Source organism: Phascolarctos cinereus, unplaced genomic scaffold, assembly GCF_003287225.1.
Source record: "Phascolarctos cinereus isolate Bilbo 61053 unplaced genomic scaffold, phaCin_HiC Scaffold_4;HRSCAF=312, whole genome shotgun sequence".
In the NCBI taxonomy this organism is placed as follows: domain Eukaryota; kingdom Metazoa; phylum Chordata; class Mammalia; order Diprotodontia; family Phascolarctidae; genus Phascolarctos; species Phascolarctos cinereus.
In genome coordinates, this window is record NW_027555847.1 from 395,913,731 (window position 1) to 395,939,579 (window position 25,849).

At 39.2% G+C, this 25,849-nt stretch overlaps 1 protein-coding gene across 1 annotated transcript in view; it reads left to right on the plus strand.

The window, feature by feature from the left end:
• The first annotated feature begins 1,662 nt into the window (after nt 1-1,662).
• Nucleotides 1,663-25,849, plus strand: part of SLC6A18 (solute carrier family 6 member 18) — a 45,027-nt gene continuing 20,840 nt past the window's right edge. The window contains exons 1-5 of the mRNA XM_020976712.2: nt 1,663-2,011; nt 17,857-17,997; nt 19,505-19,642; nt 22,002-22,183; nt 24,833-24,943. Coding sequence (XP_020832371.1) covers nt 1,840-2,011; nt 17,857-17,997; nt 19,505-19,642; nt 22,002-22,183; nt 24,833-24,943 — 744 coding nt within the window. The 5' untranslated portion in view covers nt 1,663-1,839. The remainder of the gene's footprint in view (nt 2,012-17,856; nt 17,998-19,504; nt 19,643-22,001; nt 22,184-24,832; nt 24,944-25,849) is intronic.

A 25,849-nucleotide genomic window follows, 5' to 3' on the forward strand; every position in this document is an offset into this window, starting at 1 on the left:
AGTCTTCCTGACTCCCAGCCCAGCACTCTATCCGCTGAGCCACCCAGCTGTTGATTACTTAGAAGACTTACAAAAACTCTCCTTTGTCTTGTTCCCTCAGAGTCTTGGCTACCAAGGCTTCTCATCTTTAGCCTCTGGAACTGAACTCATTAGAAAAAAGAGCAGAGTTGTTCCAACTGGCTAGTGCTCTTCGGTACAGTTTTTGGTTTTGGGTTTTCTTGCTCCATTAATTGGTTCCCTTTGTCAAGACCTCACCCTAACCTACAGGGAGTGTTCCACACGCTTTCCAAAATTTTAGTCTCTGAAAGTTAAACTATAAACACAATAATAGCTATTGCATAGCACTGGGGTTTGGAGTTCCCCCTTTTTCATACCCTAAATGCCTTCTATTCTCCCATGCAAGTGAGTGGGTGAAGAAACAGACAGAGAAGCAAATTATACCCAGGCAGCAAGGTCAGAGTCTTTGCTATGTCCATAACCACCTTTCTGTCCTTTCTGTATACAATGGAGCCAGCTGAGAGGGACGTTGGAGCGCTCCCTTACAGAGAAGACTACTGATGGACAGCTCGCATGTTCCATAGGTGCCTTTGAAATGTCAAAAGAACATGAGCAAGACCCCCAGCATTTGGAACCCTGTGGTAAATTTATGGGATGACATGGAGGAGAGTCCCAAAGAATGGTCGAAAATGACTGGGTTGTGATTTATATAGTTGGAGGAATGCCTATATTGATGAGATCACAGTTAAAGCCATGAAAAGGGTGAAAATCTCTTCACAATCTCCATTGCTAGAGACTACTCTATGAGCTATTCTATGGAACACCGCTTGACTATAACCTTCACCCTCCCTATCATTCTACCCATTGGATAACAGAACTTTGCCATCCACCTCGCTGCTGAGCTGTCCTCATGGACCGAACCCTCTCAACACTGGAACTCCGACCCTGGAGTCTGCATTGTACTAACTGCTAAGTGTATTACTTAGTCCACTGTATCTAACCAGCCCCAGCCATTTGCACATTACACCCTGGCAATTTTTTTTGTCATCTGCCAGGCCCAATATACCCTCTAGAGAGACCATTGGATTTTGCCATCCATCTCACTACCCTGACCCTCATCCCAGCACATACTTTCTAGCTGTAGAATCATTATTACATTGGGTTTTTTACTTTTACTGCTTCCAGAAGAAGCATGAAAGTCAGCTCCCTTATAATTCTATTTACCATCTTTGTGACTACTCAAACCATCTGTCCCTTCCCCTCTTCCTGACCACCTCTCACCTATATATGTTGTCCCCCTTTATTAAAGTGTTAGATTCTTGAAGGAAAGGACTGTCTCACTTTTATATTTGTATCTCCAGCACTTAGCACAGTGCTTGGATATAGTTATTGCTTAATAAATGCTTTTTCATTTATTCATTCATTCATCCATTCATTCACTCATTCATTCATCTTGAGTATTCTGGGATATCCTTCATTTAGAAAATGCAACAATAGAAAGGGTCCTCATCCTATCCATGGTTAGTTTAAGGCTGTTTCTGTTGGACACAGGACATAGAACCTAGGTAAATGCGCTTGAAGACTTAGAGGTCAGAAAGACTTTTCTGAAATTAAAACAAGAATTCAGCTATAAGTTACCAATTAACTGTACTTTATTTATTTATTTAAACAGATGAAATTCAACAAAGGGTGCATTTTGTAGCCACTGCAGCATCTCTACTACCTGCTGTCCCATTTGTTCTTTTGCACAAGCTGGCCCTGGGTGGATACACCCAGCCCTGCCTTCAGTCAGGATCGTTCAAAGCCAAAGCAGGCCCACAGCAGAGGACCTCCTCAGTGACAATGGCAATGATGTCCAGCGTTCTGGCAACAGATACGCTTCCAGGGGATTCTAAGGATGATGAGCGACCCAAATGGGACAACAAATTTCAGTACATTTTAAGCTGTATTGGATTTGCTGTAGGGTTGGGAAATATATGGAGATTTCCATACTTGTGTCAGACTTATGGAGGAGGTAAGTATGTATTGCTTTCTTATTACAGGTTCTTCACATTGTGACTGGATTTCATGATACATGCCTGATTATTTGAGGATGATGGGCCAACAACAGTATATATTCTCAGTATGGGAAGATTATAACTTGTTTGGAGCTCGTTGTTAGGACATTGATTTCTTATAACAATATTTTCTCCCTGAATGTATTGATATGTTTTGCTTTATCTATTAGTTGCTTCTTTTAAAAAATGGATGGATAAGTCTTAAAATTTTAGAGTTTTTTGGAAATTACTTCCTGAAAGCATCAGAAACATCAGCACAGAATCCTTCTATAAGCAACTTTTAGAAGTGTGGGGGCAACTAGATGGTGCAAAAGATGGGGTGCTAGATTTGGAATCATAAACACCTGAGTTTAAATCCAACCTAAGACACTTACTAGCTGTGTGACCCTGGACAAACTACTTAACCTCTTTTTTGCCTCAGTTTCCTCATCTGTAGAAATGAGGATAATAACAGCACCTACTTCAGAGGATTGTTGTAAAGACCAAATGAGATAACATGTAAAATGATTTGTAAATCTTAAAATACTATATAGATGTTAGCTATTATTTTTTTAATGGTATGATATGATAGCTTGGTCACTGGGGTGCTTTTAAGAAAAGGGTGAATTGTGACATCAGCTACCCTTATTGTAGGCTTTCAAGTTAAGTACTCATGAAGCAATTTAGTTTTTCCTAATTCCTTTGCCTTAAATCAGGGAAGGTGCCACCAGATGAACAATATAAATCCTTAGGTGGTCCATGATTGAATAAATAAAACTTGTGCTTTGTCTAAGATTTCTATGGTGACTCTGCTCTATCTCACTAGATTCATAACCATGACATATCAACACCTTGTCTAGAAAAATGCCATTTTCTATTAAAATGACTAAACTCAGTAACATCAAAGAACACTGTATTTATACATCCTATACATGGAAAGCAAGATTTAAAAGAAATAAACTTTGAAGTACAATTTGGTACATTTCTCACTAATTCTTAAAAGTTGTCGATTACTGTTAGTCTAACTCTGGTTTTATTTTCCAAAGTAGATTAGAACACTTTCTAACACGATGGATTTTTCTCTTGAAAGGCCCTTTCCTGGGGTTTCAGACCAGTTTTGCATCAAGTTCTTGTAGTTTCTTTTGTAGTTCAACAAAAACACTAATTTTCTTCTCCAATTCTCATAGTGGTGCAGAAGTGACCCTGTGTTTTAGAAGGATATGCTAGAACAGCTCTATGAGAACTACCAAGCAAGGAAGAATTTAAATACAAACCCCGCAACTGATTGAGTGTCTTTTATCCAAGGACCAGACTAGTTAAACTCCAAGAGGCTCATCTTTAGAAGTTCTGCCACTCATTTGTTTGTGCGTTTTTTATTTGTCTTTTTGCCAGAACTCACAGCTTTAAATTTTGTGGTCCTGGTACCCTTGATAGGATTAGATAATGAGATATCAAATGAGATAATGTATGTAAAGCCCTTTGTAAACCTTGAAATTCTGAGTAAACGTGAACTATTATTATTATCATTGTTTACTGATTATTGGAAGGAGGTAACCATAAACTTAACAATAATAATAATACATCATATGAATTATGATGCTTCATTTTTGCCTTATATCCCTAGTTCCTAGCACATGGTAAATGTTTATTGAATGAACAAATGTTGAATGATCAGTGTAGTACAGATTAGAAGGGAACTAGTCAAAAATCAAAAAGATAATAGGATTACTGTTCTCAGGCTAGAAGAGAGCCTCTAAGCCATCTAACTCAATAATTCAATAAATGAAGATTTTATAGACCAGGAGATCAAGGACCAGATATTTTATACAACTAGCTGAAGGCCACACAGAGACTATCTCTCTGTCTCTGTGTCCCTCTTTCTGTCTCTCTCTATCTCTTTTTCTCTCTATATAATATATATGTAGATATATACATATATATTTGTATATATCCCAGGTATGACTCAAGCTCTCTTATTATAAATTCAGTGTTCTTTCTACCATGTCCTAGTGATGTAGTGAAAAATAATAGCCTTCATTATGTCACTAATATTTTATGGGAATGATATAGTCCAAGGCAAATGATACTCCTTGGTTTTGATATGTAGGACTACAAATTAATTTAACCTATTTGGTGATATTTAAGAACAGTCCAGACCTTCATACAGCCCTGGAACTAATCTCAGTTGTGTCTTATTTGGGAATAGTGTATTCAGTGCTGAACAGTCATGCTTGATAGCAAAATAAGAGGTTGGATTGCCTTTTGTGATTTAAATGACAACCCAAAATAAATTTAAAGTGGTGGGGGGGGGAATGGAGTTAGTTAATATAATCGGAGTATTCATTCAGCTCATAATGACACTTACCACTGATCTCACTTTTTTCTTCCCACCATCCCACAAAAAAAAGTGAGATTCTATTGCTTAGCACAACGGCTGGCACAAAGTAAGCACTTAATAAATGACTGTTGACGTGTTGACTTGTGTTAAAAGAGCAAACATATTAAAGTAGGGGGTCAGTCTTTTTGTATTATGGACTCTTTTGGCAGTCGGTGAAATGTACAGATTCTTTCTCTAATAATGTTCTTAAATAATTGAAGGAAACGCTCAACTTTAAAAAAATTATTTATTTTCCTCAGTTACATGTAAAAACAATTTTTAACATTCGCTTATAAAACTTTGAGTTCCAAATTCTCTCCCTTGTTACCTCCCCACCCTCCCTCATTGAGAAGGCAAGCAGCTCAATACAGGTTATATATGTGTAGTCATGCAAAACATATACATAATAGTCATGTTGTGAAAGAAAACAGACAAAAAAAATCTCAAGAAAAATAAAGTAGGAAGAAAGTATGCTTCAGCCAGTACTCAGATACCAGCAGGTCCTTCCCTGGAGATGGATAGCATTTTTCACCATCAGTCTTTCAGAGTTGTCTTGGATTGTTGTATTGCCGAGAATAGCTAGTCATTCATAGCTGGTCATCTTACAATATTGTTGTTACTTTGTACACAGCACATTTCACTTTGCATTAGCCCATATGGGCATCGCTCAACTTTACTCAGTCAATTAGCATTTACTAAGCACCTACTATGTGCTGAGGACTGTACTAATCGCCAGAGATATTAAGAAAAGCTAAAGTCATCCCGTGTCGCCAAGGACAACTCTAATGGGGGAGATAACGTGTCAGGGAAACTATTTATGAACGAAATATATGCACATATAATGAATTGGAAATAATCAACAGAGAGAAGACATTACAGTTAAAAGGAATCAGGAAAGATCTCATAGAAGTTGAGATTTTAGCTGAGACTTGAAGGAAGTCAGGGAAGTTAGGAGGCAGAGATGAGGGTGAGCATTGCAGAAATGGGAGAGAGAAGGTGAAAATGCCCAGAATCGGGGCAGCTAGGTGGCGCAGTGGATAGAGCGCCGGCCCTGGAGTCAGGAGGACCTGAGTTCAAATTTGACCTCAGGCACATAACACTCAGTAGCTGTGTGACCCTGGGCAAGTCACTTAACCCCAATTGCCTTAGAAAGAAAGAAAGAAAGAAAGAAAGAAAGAAAGAAAGAAAGAAAGAAAGGAAGAAAGGAAGAAAGGAAGAAAGAAAGAAAGGAAGAAAGAAAAGAAAAGACAAGGCCTAGAGTCTAGAGAGGAGCATCTTGTATAAGGATCAGCAAGGAGACCAGTGTCACTGGATCACAGAGTAAAGTGTAGAAAGGTCGGAGGGGGCCAGGTTGTGAAAGGCTTTGAATGACAAATGGAAGATTTAATAATTGATCCTGGAAATGATGGAGAGCCACTTCAGTTAGAAGTTAGTGAAAATAAAGATATGATCTATTTTTCCACCTAAGTACACAGACTGCTTGAAATCTACCCACAGACTCTTGGGGGCAGGGGGTCTGCAGATCCATGGATTAGCCCCCATTTTTTCTTACCTAAGCCACCTTTTTGAATGGCCTCACTAACAGGTAGGTCTGGCTCTTATAGAATCATCTCTTTGAGAAAGATCATAGGCATGAGAGCTAGAAGGGACCTTAGAAATCACTTGGTCTATCTCCCTCATTCTAAAGTTAAAGAAAATGAAGCTGGATGAGGTAAGGGGATTTGCCCCAGTTATTGGTGATAAGTAGTATTTCCATCCACTCCACGGTGCATCAGTCTGTGGAGCCTCCCCAGGAAAGCCAGCTTCTTGGACAGATACCACTGACATCAGAGCCCAGAACCAGCTGTTCCTGTTCAGTAAATGCCCCCCCCCACTGGTTTGTTTGCTTGTTTTTGCCTTTAAAGTGCATTTAAAAAATATATGTTTCTATGTAAATGAGCATAAAAAAGTATTTTCAACAGTTTGGCCCAGTACTTTCATCTTTGGGAACTACGCAGTCCTATCAGACTTGAAGGGCCCAATAAATCTACTGAAAGACTTTAATGGATGCTGTATCCACCATCTCTAGCTGTCTTAGAATGTCCCAGAAAAATATGGTCTATGGTATATTCATGGAAGCTTTGGAGAACAATCAGTGCAATGTCCCTGTGACACCTCAACCAGGGTTGTTCCACATTAACCATTAATCAGAGTAATAACTGGAGATGACAGGCAAGAAGGTCTTTTTTGACTTAGCTTTTTTCAGTTTCTAAAGCAAAGGTTTAACTTCTGGTTGTGCCCTGGAATTACTTATCTATCTCCTCATATGTACAGAAAAACTAAGACACTGTTAGTCCTGGGAGGTACTGAGATATTAAAGAGAGATACGAAATCATTCCAACTAAAATAGACTTTGTAAAAATAAACACTACAATCTACAAATAGCTATAGGAAATATAGATGTATATCATATGTAAATGGACACCAGTCAAGATACACTAGCTACCTGAAGTTCCCCAATTAAGACACTTTGACACAGCATCCCCCATCTGTGTCCCTTTGTCCTGACTGCTCACTGCCTCTTTCATTTCTCACTCTTTCCAGGCGTTCTTCAACTCTCAGACCAAATCTTGCTTTCTGCAGGAGACCTTGATGAGTCCTCCTAGCTGCTAGTGCCTAATCCTCTCAGATTGCCTTCCATCTACTTTCTCTCTCTCAGAAGAGAGAGAGAGAGAGAGAGAGAGAGAGAGAGAGAGAGAGAGAGAGAGAGAGAGAGGGGGAGAGACAGAGAGAGAGAGAGAGAGACAGAGACAGAGACATAAATATGTAGAGATAGGTTGAGGTAGATAAATAGAGATGTACACAGATATAGATATATAGAGATAGATATAAAAATAGAGATAAATAGATGGATAGAGAAATAGATACAGAGATAAAGATATAGATAGATAAAAGATAGAAATGTAGGCAGATATCGATATATACAAATAGAGAGATAGAAAGATAAATAATAGAGATGTAGACAAATATAGACATACAGAGATAGATATAAAGATAGATAGATATAAAGATAGATAGATAGATAGATAGATAGATAGATAGATAGATAGATAGATAGATAGATAGATAGATGGTTGTTGTTTGTCCTTTGCTCTCAAATAGGACTAATGACATCACAAGGGTGATGACCTGAATCGCGAGTGAATTGGATTTAAGTGAGGCAGACCTGTACAAAGTCATCAGTCTCACTCTCTCCTCCAGAGTTATTTGGACTCCAGTGGCAGGACAAAAGTCAAGATGACTGGTGATGGCCCAGTGAGAGAGAGGGAGAGAGAGAGAGAGAGAGAGAGTAGGGCCTGGCATGCTGTGGTCCATGGGGTCATGAAGAGTTTGGCATGAATGAATGACTGAAGAATGAAACAACAAAAGTAGATATAGAGATAGACAGAGATATAGCGATAAACTGATAGTTGTTTGTTTTTTTAAAACAGACTGGGTCTCGCTCACCAAGATGGGAAGTGCAGCACCCAATCACAATCTGACCTGCTCCATTTCCAACCTGGGCCAGCTCAGCTCTCCTTAGGCAACTTGTGGGAGCTCATCGCAGTCATGCTGAACTTAATGTGGAGGATCCCACTGCAGCTTAGAACTCTCAAATTCAAAAGGTCCACCTCACTCAACATGCTCTTAGGCAGGGTCTCTAGGCATACCCTGCCACTCCAGGCTTCTCTGTATATTTTTATGTTTTCTCCCTCTTTTAGATTGTAAATTCCTTGAAAGCAAGGTCTTTATCTTTGTCTTCTTCCTAGAACCTAGTAAAATTCCTGGTGTACAATAAGAGCTTAAAAAATATTTGTTGACTGACAGTAGCAAGATACACACACACACAAACATGTACATACATATATTACATATAAACACTTATTTACACATATGTATTGAGAGAGAAATTGTACGGTAGAGTGTAGAGCAGGCTGGCCTTGAAATTCTGCCTCTGACGTATCCAGTGACTCTTGGCAAGTCACATAAACTCCCATCACCCTGATGGGGTTAATAATCCTAAGAATTAATGTTCTTTTCTTTGTATTAATTAATGTTCTTGTCTTTAGATTACACAAAGTTTCTATTTAGAGAACTTGCAGTAATTTTTGTTCAGGTTTGTAAAAATGCATATTTGAACACCTCCACCCCTTTTTTATTGCAATATTCACTTTATTGGTCTATAACTGATGAACTTGTAATATCCTCCAGAGTATGACTGTAGTTTTTGATAATCACTGCTTGATTAATTTCCAAGTTTAGTGGTTCAAATACTATTTTATCTGCTTTTATTAAAGCACTCTTTGATATTCTAAATCATTTGTTCTTCAACATTAAGTTGGTTGTCATTTTATCTACTTCTATAAAGTAGCCTCACTGGTATTGACTGGTATTTAATTACATTTATAAATCAATTTGGGCTTTATTGTCATTTTTGCCATTTTCAACTATTATTATGATGTATAGCTGTATGAATAAAAACATTATTACGACATATATAGTTGCATAAATACAATATTCTCTCAAAATTTCCTTAATTTTAAATTCATTGTTATCTTTCATTTTGGAAATGTGTTCCTCCTAGTCATTAACTAAAAGTTTATCAATTTTAGTAGTCTTTATGAAAACAAAATTCTTGATTTTTAAAAATTTATCATACCGAAGATCAAAATGAAAAGTGACATTGTTTTACGGAGTAGAATGAAAACAGCTTCTGAAGAACTAGACACAAATGTAAAAGATCTTATTAGAGGTGTATGACTGGAAAAGGGTAATCAATCATCAAGAGCAAAAGATAACTAATGGACAGACCACTTATGGATTTGCTACTTATATAAGATTGAGGCTTAGAAGGCCCAAAATTTATTTCAAACATCTCTTTAGCAAAATTTCTGAGAGGACATGGACAGTGTTGTTTTTTTTCATGTTCTACAGAATGAGAAAGCCCAGATGGATTTTATAAACTACATTAAATAAAATAATGGGAATCACAGATCCATTTTTTCTGATTGCTCCTCTAAAATAAAACAAAACCTTCTCTTTTTCTACTTTTCTCCAAATTACCTTATAAAATATCTTTAAAAGTTTAATTTTCTTCATTTTTATTATTGATATAAGCATTTAATCCATAAATCTCTATCACTGTCATCTTATAGATTATTATATTTGTGCTATATATTTTTTTGTCTTTTGGTCTGAAAACAGTATATAGAATTCATCTTATCAGATTTACTTGAGCCCTCTCTGTAAGAAAGTACAATTTTGTGAAAGTTACTATATGCTTGAAAAATGTATATTTTAATTTTTTTCCCATTTTTTTCTAACCTCTTTATGTTAGAATTTGGCAAACCATTCAGTCTGATTTCACAATTTACCAGTTTTCCTTTATCTATCATAAATAACCTAATAATGTAATTTTTTAAACTGTTGTTAAAATTATCAGGACATATATGATAGAGGTATGATTTCTACTTAATCTCCTAAATATTGTTTTTAACCTAATCGCTGTGTTGTTTGGGGTGTAAAAATCTTAATATTGTTTTCTTGTTCGCTATTACTTCTACCATTAACTAATAGTCTTATCTCCCTTAAAGTTAAATTCAAACAGGAAAGCATTAGCTGATTTAATCTTTCCAGTAGGTACTCTTTTATCTTCTGCTTGCCAAAGCATGATAAATATTGTCTTTTCTATGGTCTTCATCTTCTTAATATCTTTTTGGATTATGATGTCTCCTATAGACAAACTGTTTTCAAATTAATAATGTTTAGCGTTACAATAATTAAGATTTTCTTATCCTTTCTCCTACGTTCCAACTTGGTCAAAAATAGGTTTCATTGTGGGAATAATCTGCCCTTTTCTCCACTCTCTTCTGAAAAGTCATCTGTTTTATTTTTCTTATCATCAAAACTAATATTACATAAGAAACAATCTTACCAGACTAATCTTCCATAAAGGAGAAACCTTGTATTTTACCCAGCATCTAGGAGTATTCTCAACACAGTAGTTTAATTGTTTATTTTTAATTAACACAACATTATGTTAAATTTTACATCTCGTTTAAGAGATTTGTAAATTTTACTTTATAATCAAAACTATCCTTAACAACATACTTTAGGAACCCTTTGTTGAATATCTTAACTACTTATCTATGCCAAGGGAGTCCTGGTTCCCCCCTGATCATAAAGTGCTTCCTCATCAATCCTTTGGGACTGTCTTGGATCATTGTCTTGCTGAGAATAGCTAGGTCATTCACAATGCTTTATCGAACAGCATTATTGTTCCTGTGTACAACATTCTCCTGGTTCTATTCACTTCACTTTGCATCAGCTCATGTCAGTCTTTCCAGGTTTTTCTGAAATCATCCTGCTTATCATTTCTTATAGCACAATAATATTCTGCTACAATCATACACCGTGCCTCGTTTAGCCATTCCCCAATTGATGGACATCCATTTGATTTCCAGTTCTTACCCACCACAAAAATTGTTGCTATAAATATTTTTGTAGAGGTGACTCTTTACTTGCTAAAGCCAATCATTTTGTCTCCTTAATGTCATCCCCACTGACTCTTCTAGGAATTTGAGCCCTTCATCATTCCACATTTTTCTCTCATCTTCAATATCTTCTTATCTACTGTCTCCTTCAATACTATCTACAAACATGTCCAGGTCTCTCTATCCTTAAAAAAATAAAAACAAAACCTTACACTTAACCCTGATATCCCCTCATATTATCACCCTCTATTTCACAGCCATTCCTCCCTTTCATAGCCAGACTTCTAGAAAGAGTGATCTGTACTCGTTGTCTCCATTTTCTCACCTCTCACTTACTTCTTAACGCTTACAATTTCATGCTAACCTTACCACTTGGGTGAATCTGTTCTCTCCAAAGTTATCAATCATCTTTGAAGTGCTAACCCCAGTGACCTTTTCTCCATCCTTATTCTACCTTGCTTCTAAACAACTTGGGATATTGTTGACAACTCCTTCCTTTTAGACAGTCTCTCTTCCCTTGGCCTCCAGGACAACATTCTCTCTTGTTGTTTTTCTTCCACTTGTCTGGATACTCCTTCTCAGGCCCCTTTGTGGATCATCACCCATCTCCCACCTGTGTAGTGTGGGTCTCACCCCAGGTCTGTCCTAGGTCCCTTTCTCTTTTTTCTTTACCCTCTCTCAGTAATTTCATCATCCACCATAGGTTTGATGATCTTTTTTAAAATTGATTTAATTTTATTTTTAATTTAATTTAATTGTTAAGTCTTCATTTCCATACAGGGTAATGAAGAGTTAGACACGACTAAGCAACTATCCATTATAGTACCTTTGCCCAGGTCGTCCCTGGTGTCCGGAATGCACTCCTTCCCTATTTCCTTCTCTTAAAATCACTGACATCCACAAGATTCAGGTGTCGCTTGCTACTCAATTCCCACCCTCCATCCCAATCCTCCCAGTTCTTAGTACTCTCTCTCTCTCTCTCTCTCTCTGTCTCTCTCTCTCTCTGTCTCTCTCTCTCTCTGTCTCTGTCTCTGTCTCTGTCTCTCTCTCTCTGTCTCTCTGTCTCTGTCTCTCTGTCTGTCTGTCTGTCTGTCTGTCTGTCTGTCTCTCTCTCTCTCTCTCTCTCTCTCTCTCTCTCTCTCTCTCTCTCTCTGTCTGTTGAGGATACTGAGACAAAGGTGAAGTGACTTGCCCAGCATCACACAGTTAATAGATGTCTAAGGCTAGATTTGACATCAGATTTTCCTGACTCTACTATGGTGTCACCAACCTAACAATATGGCCAGCCAAACCCATGACAGGAGAATTAAAATTGAGCTAATGTAAAGTTTAAGACTTAGAGATTAATAAATTGGAAAGAAGCTAAGGAAGAGTAGGCTTATTTTCCTAAAGATGGTACTTATGACTAAGATTAGTTCACAGGGGAGCTCCTAGTGAGGAAATTCTCTCATTGCCTTCTTTGCAACTTATAGTCTTAGAAAATTTCCTGGGGTACTGAAAAATTAAGTAATTTGCCTAGGGTCACATAACTGATAAATGTCTGAAGCTGGATTTGATTTCAGGTGTTCCTCAGTATATATCAGGTCTGCCTGATAGTAAGTATCAGAAATGGAACTTGAACCCAGGTCTTCCTGACTTTGAAGCCAACTCTCTATCCCCTATGTCACATTGCCTCTCTAGGAATATGTTGAACATATATGTAATTCCCTCTCTGGGCTACTCTCCAGCTTGTACTCTTGATTTGACTATTGTTTTGAGTTCTAGGAATAACTCTACGAATAGCTACGTCTACCACTATAGCTCACAAGCCCCCACCAGTGTGCTTCCCATTAACAATCAGTCCATATAAAATTAACTTTTAGAAAAGGCATTTACTAAAATAGTATAGGAAGAGCAGTTTGATGCAAAAACATCTCTCCATAAGCCTGGGGCTTACTTAGAGTGCAGTGGTAGTGAGGGGCATATGTAATATACATATTTGGTAGAATGGAACTCCCAGGTCTTCTCGTTTCTTGAGTCCTTAGCCAGTACTTCTATACCCCACAAAGGGGTCAACTCCTTAAAATTGCCTCTTCTCTCAGGTGGCTCTCTTTTTGCATCAGCAATCATATCTGTTTTGAGTGTGTTTGTCTCTTATTGGTCCAGTAGTTTCAGTGACACGGCCCAAGGAGTGAGAGAAGAGGAAGTCACCTTTTTCTTACTCATACAGAGTTATGCTTCCACAAAATATTCCCAAGTCTCAAATCCTTCACTACTATAGATTAGCAAACCTAATATTTTTATACATAGGCCCAAAGGGGTATAACTGATTTTCTCAGCCAATAACCAGCTATTTTCTGGTATCATTTGCCTTCATCCAATTGCTAAAGCTCAATAATCCTCTCCCATTTATTAAGAATACATTCACACATTGTGGTGAGATTGTGGGAAATTTCCTAAACGCTTATATCTTGTGATTATATTCTGGACCCACTGATTGAATGATTTTTTTGACTGCATCAGTTTGTGGGGAGGGAAGGAAAAGAATAAGAAATGGAGGGAAATCACAACACCATAGGCCCATGGTACCACAAAAGTCATCCAAACTCCCTCCTGCAACATTCCTAGCAATGGGCCAACCAGCCTCCTCTTGAGCCCTTCTAGTGGCAGAAAGTGTTGCTAGAACTTATAAAGCAACCCATTTTATTTTGGGGGAAGTTCTAATTTGTATAAGGTTCTTCCTTGTATTCCTGTTACTATCCACTGGTCTAGTCCTCTACTATGGATTTACATAGAATATATTTAGATCTTTTCTCACATATGAGAGAGGGACCAGACCTATCACTTCATTGATATTGAAAACTTCCAGATGAAGAATTTCAAGATGAAGGAGACCAGCACCTTCTTTACAATTTATAGTCTTAGAGAGATGCCTAAAGCAATGATGTCACACTCAAGTAGAAACTTGCTAGCTATACAGAGCTGTAGACCACATATTAATTTAAGTTTTAATTTTAAAATTTTAAAATGTTATATTATCTGTGTTTTAGTGTATTTTTATTTAGTTAATTAGATATTTTCCAACTACATTTGAATCTGTTTTGGTTACACTTGGGAGTGTTGTGGGTCTCATGTGGCCTGCAGGGTGCATGTTTGACACCACTCACCTAAAGCATTGAGATGTTAAGGAATCTTCCCATGATCACATACGCAGCTAGGTGGCACTATGAATAGAGCATAGGGCCTGGCTTCAGAAAGACCTGAGTTCAAATCCAGCCTCACTTATTAGCTGTGTGATCCTGGGCAAGACCTGTTTTCCTCAGTTTCTTCATCTATAAAATGAGTTGGAGAAGGAAATGACAAACCACTCCAGTATCTTTGCCAAGAAAACTCCAAATGGGGTCATGAAGAGTTGGACACAACCAAAAACAACTGAGCAACAAAATATGTCAGAGGTGAGGCTTGAACCCAAATCTTCTTGATTCCAAAGCCCCCTCTCTATCCACGACACTACACTACCTTGACATCTTTCACATGTCCATCTTATAAATGTTTGGAAGATAATTATCATATTCTCCCTAAATCTTGTCTCCTCCTGGCTAATGATTCCCAGTTGCTTCAGTTAACCTTTATGAGGCATGGTTTAGTTTCCTCATCATTCTTGTCACCTCTCCCTGAGCGTGGTCCAGTGTGACAATGACTTTCCTAATGTTATGGGTGCACTGGTCAATAGGAATGCATGAGCCAGGCAAAGCCTCCTGTGCAAGAATGTCACCAGAGCTTTTTCTGGGAGATTGGGGGAGAGAAAAGAGTGAATGAATGAATGGGAGCAGCTCAAGCAGGGCTTTCTCAGCCCAGCTCAGGTTATTTGCTTTTGGAGGACTCAGACAGCAAGCAAAAGCTACCTCCTGAGGAGAAGCCCATTTTACATTTTCCTTTGTATTAAAAGGATAGAAATGAGGGAGACGGCTGAAGCAAAGTGGGGAAGTTGAATGCCTGGTACCATCCTATTTGCTCAAGCCGAGTTGCCCTCAGGAGGGACTCCTGAAGTGCTCTGAGGTTCTGTATTCCAACAATAGATGCTTATCTACTATAGAGTTTTGGTAATGAGTGAAAATACTCGGGCTGACTCCTGCTGACACTGAGATGGAAAACTGGATTTTTGGCTTATCTGTTGTTAGGGGGGATTGGTGTAGGGATTGAAAGAGGGTCACAGACTGGGGAATGTGCATGTTGGGTGCACCGATGTTAACTTGGTTTTCTTCACTTGAATTTGTCATTGAAAGCCCATATACAGTATATATTTGTAAATTCTTTAATGGAAACCCTACCAAGATAATGGGAAGATCTAGCCAGACTAGGGATGAGTCACGATCAGATTTGGTGGGAACACTCATCTGTACCCTGAATAAAGTGAATGCTACACGCAAAGGAGTAAAACCATGGGGTAAATGGTTTCCAGTTTCTCTGAAAGGCGCATAGAGGCACAGGGAGCGTGATGTTTTTCCAGAGCATCCTTGTATGTTGGGGGGTGCATAGGACAGATTTGCTCATAAAAGGCATTTGGGTGGGGTTTTAGATTGATGTTGGTACCTCTGCAGCAGATCAGCATCTATTGTTGTGATACATAAACTCAGAGCACCCTGGGAGGTTCTCCTGAGGGTGCAGTAGTGTAAGCAAGCAAGGCAACACCAGGCCCTGCATGAAGAGTCTCAACTCCCTTGTTTCTCACAAATCTTCTCCCTTTGTCCCTTTAGTCCAGAAAAAAAAAGTCTTTGAGGAGTCCCCACTGGAAGCTGGTGTCTCCCGTCAAAGTCCCTTCAAAATCAAATGATATAGGAGAGGGTGCGAGCAAAGCTGTTGCTGCTTGCTTGTACTTTTCCCTCCCTCTGTCTCCTTGACAAAGCCCACAAGCTGGTGATGTCTCCTACAAGGTGCACTCTGCCTGGTGAGCATCTCTGCGGGCTGGCACATGTCCTACACTAAATGAGGCCTCTAGACTCGAGTACCATACGTATAGATGTGGCTTGATCATGACAGCTCACAGTAAGGGTGATTATCTCTCTTTTCCTAGACAGTGTATAACAGATATTTCAAAAAAGTACATCATTGAACAAAAAATAAAAGTTTCTTTACTAGAAAACTAGATTGCAATGAAGCTAGTTTATTAAAATTCTGAACCCTCTACAATATTCTTCCTAACACAAACAAATGGAAAAAATTATAATTTAAGTGTAGGGCAGCTCAAAATCTGAGAGGCTTAGATGTATATAATAAAGACAGGAAATAGAAACAAATGCTTGAGGTGGAGGGGGCTGCCCGGGGGGTGTGTTGGGACCAGCTCTAATCAGCAGGTGTTAAATTTCAGTGTAAATTTTTTTTCCTATGGTGTTTTTTTTAATTAATTAATTAATTTTTAGTTTTCAACATTCACTTCCACAAGATTTTGAGTTCTAAATTTTCTCCCCATCTCTCTCCTCCCCCACCCCAAGGTGGTGTGCATTCTGAATACCCCCTTCCCCTAATCTGCCTGCCTTTCTATCACCCTACCTTCTCTTATCCCCTTCTCCTTAGGGCAGAATAGATTGGTATATTTCTATACCCCATTGCCTGTATATCTTATTTCCCAGTTGCATGGAAAAGCAATTTTTAACATGTGTTTTTAAAACTTTGGGTTCCAAATTCTCTCCCTTCCTCCCTGCCCACCCACCCTCATTGAGAAGGCAAGGAACTCGATACAGGTTATACTCAATGTGAAATTTTTCACCTCAGAAGTCTTCAAATGTTACAAGTTAGGGCTAGATGTATGGTTTTCTGGATTGTCTAAATTTAGGAAAGAGTAGATAAAGCAGATTAAACTTAATCGTGTTTGTATATACATTTCTTATACCCCACACTGATTATTTAATCGAAATATTTACCAGCATGCCCCTGTATAAACAGTTTAAACTCAGCAGTACTGCAGTAGAAGGCTCAGGGAATGAAGACTGTAGGCCTGTTAACTGTAGAATAGTTAATAGTAATAATAATAATAATAATAACTGGCATTTATATAGTACTTTAACGTTCTCAAAGTGTTTTAGATCCACATCTCATCTGAGTCTCATAACACCCCTCACAATCTCATTCATAAAAAAATGCATAAGAAAATAAAAGAGTTTGGGGTTCAAGAAAATTGGAGGGCCTAGAAATCTAACTAGCATTTTGTAGTTTATGGAGAGGGCAGCTCCTGACAGATTTCTAAAGGGGTGAATATTGGTAATGAGGGATTAGATTAGAATTAGAGGATTTCTAATCCTAAATCAGATAGAAGGTTGGGGCAAGAATGTAGATTAGTTAGCAATAAGAAGTAAGGTTTCAAAGATGGATTAAATGTCTACTGGTGTTGCTGAGATGGCTGGTTGCTTTGTTTCCAAAATATCTTGACCCCTCGAGGTGAAAACTTCTGGAGATAAAAAGCTCCCCATAGCCAACACTCTGAGAACTGATAAATCATCATCTCCTTGTATGGAGAAGAACAGATGAAGATTTTTCCTCAGTCTGAGACTGGTATGTGAAGGGCTTGTTTCCCTAAAGAACTTGAAGAAGAACTTCTGGATTCTAAGCTAAAAGAGAGGCCATTACAGCCCAGTCTTCTTATGGGAAAAGGTAGCCCATCAGCTGAGAGTTCCAGCTGAAGCCAGAAGCTAGAGGCAAAGCAAAGGTCCACAACCACGTGCCCAGTAGAATGCAACAGTACAATGCAGTGCCTGGCAGAGTACATGCCCATCATGCCCACATACCCATCAGAGACTACAAACTAGATGTAGTAGAGGTAGATGGGGTTTTTATCTGCGTCTATTGTTATTCACCCTGAGGTATAGACTCTATGCTAAATAACCTCTTTAAACTAACTGTGGGATTGTCGAAGATACATACATACACTTGTTCTCTAACACTTGTCTACTATTTCCAGGAGCTTTCCTAGTTCCATACTTTGTTGCCCTGATCTTCGAAGGAATCCCCCTGTTTCACATTGAACTCGCCATTGGTCAGCGCTTAAGGAAAGGTAGTATTGGGGTTTGGAGCACCATCTCACCATACCTTAAAGGAGTAGGTACGTATGGGATTTCATTAGCGGAACATCTTCATAGCTATTCCGTTCATACACTTCGTTCACTAAGTTTGCTGATTAAGAGCAATCTTATTGTAGAAAGTGCAGAGAAGAGGGATAAATTAAATATAATTAAGTTTTATTGGTTCAATGTGACAAATATTCATTAAGTACCTACTCTATGTAAGGTACCATTACTGGTGCTCGAGTTACAAAAGTGAAACAGGACATAGTCTTTGCCCTCAACCATCCTATAGTCTAGTAAGAAAATGTGTACATGAAAGTATTTCGATATAATTTATTAAAAATTAGAACTCAATAAATGATTAGGAAAGGTCCAAGTAACCAGAGAAGCATGAAAAATTTTAGAAGGGAAAGATCATTTTTAGCTTGGGGTATCTAGGGAGGTTTAATGAAGGATGAGATGTTAGCTGTTAGAGATGGAGGAGAGACCCGTACAGGAATGGGAGACAGTGGAAGCAAATGCAGGGAGGCAGAAGAGAATAGTCAATAGTTAATATTTAGTAAGCACCTTCCATGTACACTGTGCTAAGTGCTGGGGATACAAATATGAGAGAGACAGAGACAGAGAGACATAGAGAGAGAGACAGAGACAGAGATTTCCAATCCTCAAGAGTTTACAATCTAATGGGGAAAGATAAAACACAAAAGAAAACCAAAAAGTTAGGAGTAGAGAGTGAGGAGAAGGTACCCAATGTGGGTGCATGGTCTATAGAGAGGTCAGTCAGAGAAATCCCAAGGTAGAACAGTCAGATGAGAAATGAAGAAATGTCTGAGCTGAGTTCTCTCCTTAAATGGAGGTTTGGAGTTCATGGCCCCACCTTCCAATCAGAGAGGAAGAAGGTAGTGATGAGGTAGAGAGTTACAGCATGATGAGGTTACCCAGATGAGCTTCCTGGGGCAAGGTGGAGAAAGATTTTAGAAGGGTGAGGTGATTTTAGATCTAGGGAGACCAGAGGAATCCCAAAGTAGCACAGCCAGGTAAGAAATGAGATGAGATTAGAAAATGACAAATATACACTAGTTTGGTCAGTATGTGAAGAGGAGTAGTATATATTCTAGAAGGCTGGCAAGGTAAGTTACAGCCAGATTGTGGAAGGCCTGAATGCCAGAAAAAATATTTTATACACATCTTCATTTATCAGCAGGGCGCTACTGATGGGTTTTGAGGACAGGGGTAACATGTGAACTCAATAAGGTCACCCAATAGAACTTAGCAGTTTTGGTTTATTTGGGAAAAGAAAAACATCTTACTGATTTTTTGCTGATTCCATGTAATTCAACAAACTTTTTTGTGAGCACCTACTATGTGCAAAGTACTATGCCAGGTGCTAAGAGATTGAAAGCTCAACGAGACACACAAGCATGTACACAAATAGTTATAATATACAATAAAATGTGGGGGAAAAAAACCAGAAATGATGATGCTTGTTTGATGTTTACAAACCCAGACTTTGTAACAAAAGACTTTCTTTCCTATATTTTCCAGGCATTGGATGTTTTTTTGTTTCCTTCCTGGTGAGCTTGTATTACAACACCATTTTAATGTGGGTGTTGTGGTATTTTCTGAATTCTTTCCAAAGCCCCCTTCCTTGGAGTTTTTGTCCCCTAAATGAAAACAAAACAGGTAAATAGCAGGTGGGTGCCTCACTATGTGTCATTTTGGGAGGTCAGAACTCCATCTCTTCCTGTAGCTGTTTTTTATAACCCAGACAATTCACCAAGAGTCGACAGGACAAACACAGTCTGCTTGAAATTTGTGAACTCTGTGTGTGTGTGTGTGTGTATGTGTGTGTGTGTGTGTGTGTGTGTGTGTGTAAGGTATTTCAAAAGTCTAAGCTTTGGTAGTATCATTGTTGGGTTATGAACCTTCCCCTCACACACACACACACACACACACACACACACATACACCCCATATCTATCGATACAGCAACTGCCTGATCTTTCTATTGAAGAAAGGGCTTCTGAGGCTAGGCAGAATGAGTAGGGAGCTCATGTAGGCTGCCCCAATGCCTGCCAAGTGATAGCAGGGGTACCACTGCTTTGGGGATCTTATAGTCTGGCCTGGTCCAGAAATCCCTTCAATTTTAGGGGAGACCCTCCTCTCATCCAGAAGGAGAGAGTCACAGACAGGAAAGATCCTGATGGAGCTTCTGCTTAGAGGTGGGGCAACCCCAGGCTCCTACCTTCTGACCCTATTTCCAAGCAGCTAGCTCATCCTCTAAAAATCAATTAATCAAGAAGCATTTAAATGTAGCAGGCACTAAGCCCTGGAGATAAAATGTAAGATGAGACAGTCCCTGCTGTAAAGGAGTTTGTATACTACCAGGGGACACAGCACGTTTACAGAAAAGTAAACATGGGAAATGTGCAAAATACATGCACATCTAGAGGAATCAGAAAATGCTCTTTGAAGGAGTTAGCACTTGAATCGAGCCCTGATGGAAGCTAGGAGATCCAAAAGGTAGAGGAGGGGGAGGGAGAAGAGAGGGAGGAGGGAGAGGAGGGGGAAGGGGAAGAGGAGGGGGAGGAGGGGGAGGGGGAGAGGAGGAGGATTCCAAAGACACAAAAGTGGGAATTTAAATATCATGAAGAAGAAACAGAAAGTGAGTCAGTCAGAGGGTATGAGGAGGATGGATCTGTAATCAGCCTAGAAAGATACAGGCTGAGAAAAGAGTATGATGGGCTTTAAGTACCACACAGAGGAGGCTGTATTTTATCCTGAAGACAACAGGGAACCATGGAGGGTTCTTGAGAAGAAGAGTGACAGGTCTTCTGGACAGTGTCCAGAATTTGGGGTAGCTCTGTGCTTCTTTGGAGTTTGGTGTAACCTGGGGTTCGAGCCTGATGTAGTTGCATAAAACTCTTCTTATTGGTGGAGAGAATGGTTACTCTACCCAGAATTGATGAGAACTTGGGAGAGAAGAGACCTCCTTGCTTCTAGCTTCCAGAGAAAATATGAGAGACCCCAGCCTCTCTTCAAAGAGAAAGGCCTGAAGAGAGAGAAATTTGTCTTTGGGAAGACACATAGAGGAAAACTGAAGCCTCTTGCTCTCAATTGAAGTAAGCTGGAAATCAGGGACATTTTGAGGCTCTGCTTCCTCAAGGTGGTGCAGTAGACAGAATGCCAGATCTGGAGTCAGGGGGACCCAAGTTCAAATCCAGCCTCAGATACTTATTATCTGTGTGACCCTGGGCAAGTCACTTCACCCTGTTTGCCTTAGTTTCCTCATCTGTAAAATGAGCTGGAGAAGGAAATTGCAAACCACCCCAGTATCTTTGCCAAGAAGATGCCAAATGGAGTTACAGAGATGTGGACTTGACTGAAATGTCTTAACAATGGCTTTCCAAAATCTATTTCCTCTCTCTCTAGGGCTTTCTTTCTGAAGAAAGCTTGAGGCTCCTTGTGTCCTCTTTCAAAACCAAAAGCAAGAAGACATCTTCCTTCTCCCAAACACTGCCCTTTGTTATGGAAATACGCAAGGCTTATATTATAGGTTACAGTGGGAAGTGGAGATTCCTGGTTCCAACTTCTCCATATTCCCCAACCCACTGTGGTAGAGTGCCTTCATTTAACACCTCGAATTTCAGCATGGCCTGGGGTAAAACCTTATTTGCCTCCCCCTAGTCATGACTCTGAGCTGAATTATTACTTTTTAGGGAAGAAAAAAAAAACCCAAAACAATGCCAACAATGGAGTTTGGATTCACCCAAACCTTAAATTCATCATTTAGGTGCTGTAATGGTCCCCGAAGCATTAATCCCACTATTTCTCAACAAACATTCAAGTCAGCAATCACTTACTAATAAGTGCCTACTATCTGCAGAGAACTTGGCAGGGCCAGGCTGGAGATGCAGAGACAGACACAACACCAGGACTGCTTTGAAAGGCTTGACAACAGAATGAAAGGAGTCTGCAATCATTTGTGGGCTGTGGTACACGGTGGCCTTGACAGTGACGTGTGACGCTCTTTGGTTCACAGGGCTTGTTGAAGAGTGCCAGCTTAGCAATACTGTGAATTATTTCTGGTACAGGCAGACGCTAAACATCTCAGCAGACATCAATGAAAGCGGGACCCCACAGTGGTGGCTGGCCATGTGCTTAGTGGCCTGTTGGACGATTGTGTATATCTGCATTATCAGAGGTATTGAGTCCACAGGAAAGGTGAGAATGTTATTAAGGCCCCCTGTAGAAGCTGAGCTGTTTGCAGTTGCCTCTTGAAATATGAAAAATGCTTCCCTAGTACCTGCGGTGCTTTTGAAGAGGGAACGGAATCTCAGGCTCCTTGGCTGCCACTAAGGTGTAAGGCCCTAACAGTTAAATTGGTTGTCCTAAGCGCAACACATGCTTCTTTTGCTCCTAATGTGGGGATTTGTTTGGGTAAAAAAAAAGCACAGAGAGAGAAGCAGCTGGGAGAGTGGATTGTGGCTAGACTGTGACCTTAGAGTCAGAATGACCTGGGTTCAAGTCTCATCTCTGACACATACTCATTGTGTCACACTGATTCAGACACTGAATCTCTCAGTTATTTCCTCTAAGACTACAAATTGCAGAGAAATTGCTTATCTGCACTGCTAAAGGTATACTTAAGGCGTATTCAAGTGACCTATGACCTTTACTGTACCTTTGTCACCTACAAGGGATAGTCAGACTTTAGTTCTCTCCCATAATTCTGCCATGGCCATGATTTTGAACTCTGAATTTTCCCTCTCTGATCATAAGCTCCTGTTCTTCCTTTTACCTTTGTCACATTCCTTTGAAACCTATTCTCTTTTTCAATTTGATCTCCAGTCATTCCTCTGTTCCTGTTCTCCCATTCCAACACCCATGTTCTAGTCTTGCTTTCCTCAGTTTATAGTCTTGGCCCTAAAACTAGTCAACTAAGTCAACTAAACATTGTCCTCCACCTTTGATTCACTTACCCAATTCTTCTGTCATTCATGCCCTGCCAAGCCTCTATCTATACTAGATTTGAAGTCAGAGGATCTGCATTTGAATTCTGGCTCTGCTGCTGTATGCCTGGACAAGTTATTTAATCTCTCTGAACCTCAGTTTCTTCATCTGTATAATGAAAATGTTGGACTACGTGACGTCTAAGGTCCCTATCAGCTCAAAATCCAGGATGTATCAAAAGCCTTGGTGTAGTCTTAAACTTTCTAATAAGCTTTAAAAAAAATAGTGGTTTTGATCCCCTCATATTTAATTATTAATTAAGAAGCTTATTTAAAAAGCTTAAAACTGCACCAAGACTCTTCCTCTTTTTCTTCTTCCTCTTCCTCCTCTTCCCCTTCTTCTTCTCTCTTTCTCTTCTCCCTTAATCTTATTTGCTTCCATGTTCTCCCAAGGAGAAGGGCCCCTTTTTTTCAGAGACTGGAGTGCCCCTCCTTCCATTACATTCTTTAAAAGCACAATAGGCATTAGCCAACTTATATGTGAAATTATCGTTACATGCAAATGCAAATCCCAATCTATGTATCTAGCTATAATCTTTCTCTCCTCATCTGTAGTCCTGTATTATCCAGTCATTCTGGATGTCTATTCCTGGCAGACTCATCAGCATCTCAAACTCAAGACATCTAAAACAGGATTCATGGTCTTCCTCTCTAAACTCCCCTCTTCTCTCTCCTAAATTTCCTATTCCATTTTAGGGTACCACTATCCTCCTCCCAGTCACCCAGGTTCACAATCTCAGCATCATCCTTAACCCTTCCCCCTTCCTCATTCCCCATATCCAATCAGTGACAAGTATTAGCAATTCTACATGTAGAATTTATATAGCAATTCTACCTCCACAGCATGTCTCAACACTATCCTCTCTCTGCTGATGAAGCTATTATTATACTTTAAGTGTCCATCACCTCTCATCTACACTACTATTTTAGCCTCTTAATTGGTCTCCTTGCTTCCAGTCTTTCCCCTCTTTAGCCCATTCTACAAACAGATTCTGAATTTATTTTCAAAAGATATAGTCCTGACCACGTCACTCCTCTGCTCAAAAACTTTTAGTAACTCCCCATTGCCTCTAGGATAAACTACAGAGTCTCTCTACAATCTGGCTACTGCCTATCTCTCCAGTCTTACCCCATATTTCTCTTCACAAACCTGATGTTCCAGTCAAATCAATAACTGTTCTTAAAACTCAACATGCCATCTTTTGCTCCCACACATGCCCAGTGCATAAGTGCTTGACTTTTCATCTCTACCTCTTAGAATCCTTGTTTTCTTCCTAGGCTTAGCTCAATTGCTTTTTCCCAAACCCTTCCCTGATCTCTCCAATTGTTAATATTTTCTCCCTCCTTAATTTACCTTGTAGCATACCTATTTGTAGGCATGTTGTTGAGTATGGTCCCCATTTCACTAAAACACAAACTCTCTGGGGGCAGAGACCGCTTTGTCCTTTGTACCATCCTCCTCATTCAGCACTTTACACATAGATAATTAACAAATATTTGTTAAATCAAATTAAACTAAATGGAACTATGGGTACATGCAGGAGATACGAAGCTCGACACCATCCAGTTTCCTAGTTAAACCTCACAAGTAACGTAGAAATGGAAAACGTAACTGCTATTGTAATCCCACAAGAACATGCCTTGGTCCTGATTACTTATTTCCATTCTCCAAAATCTTTCTAGAAAACCCTCTTTGGTGGCTCTCTTCCTGAAAGAAGCATGGGCAGGGTGGGTCACGGGGCTCTCCCCATGTGGTGTATCTTAGGGTCTTCTAAAGATCTTAACAACAATCCAAGTAACACATAAAGAAAATATTCCCTGGTTCAGCAGCCATTCATGATTTCTCCATTCTTTTGTGCAGGCCATTTATTTTACTGCCCTCTTTCCTTATCTGGTCTTGACTGTCTTCCTCATCCAAGGACTCACCCTACCTGGAGCTACTGAAGGATTAATTTACCTCTTTACACCTAATGTAAGTACAGGTAGGTCTCGCTGAGTCTGTATAAAAGGGGCCCAAACCACTAGGCAATCTGGAAAAATCAGTTAAAAAAAAAAAGCTCTCCCTACCCCAAGAAATCCCCACAATTCTACATCAGTTCTCGTACAAGATAAGTTGGTATGAAATGATGAATCAAAGTGGTTGATACAGTCATTTTCCTTAGGCCAGAAGAGCTCAGCCCTAGTTTTATTTGACTGCTATTAAAAGGAATAGGTTTGATTTGAGGCAAACAAATTTAATAAACATATACTCAAGTGAAAACTAGCTCAAATACCTTCCCTTGTTTTGCAGAGTTATCAAAGAACCTAGTTCTCAAAGGTCTGAGTGTCTCACAACAGCCTTATAATTGGTTCACCTGTTGGGTGAACAAATTCCTTACCTGCATGAGGTAACCTTATAATGTTACCAGCAGCCTTCTTTCAAAGTATATTAAATCTTCTGTAAGTTCCTTCTACTGAGACCATCTGGTTACTAAATGTTCTCAGAAGGATCTTAGGATCCTATATTTAGGGCCAGAAAAAAACCATAAGGGTGATCTATCATCATCAAATTCCTCTTTTTACAAATGAGGAAATGAAGACCCAAAGAGGTTCAGTGACTTACCCAAGGTCACACTGGCAGTAAGCAACAGAGAACAAATTTGAACCCTCTAATACTAAATTCAGTCATCTCCAGACTGTTTTTTATTTTTATTTTTAATAGTATTTTATTTTTCCCCAAATTGCATGTTAAGACAATTTTTAGCATCTATTTTTACAAGATTTTGAGTTTCAAAGATTTCTCCCTCCCTCCATCCTCTTCCCTCTCTAAAATGGTAGGCAATTTGATATAGGCTATATATGTGCTATCACATAAAACATATTTGCATATTAGTCACAG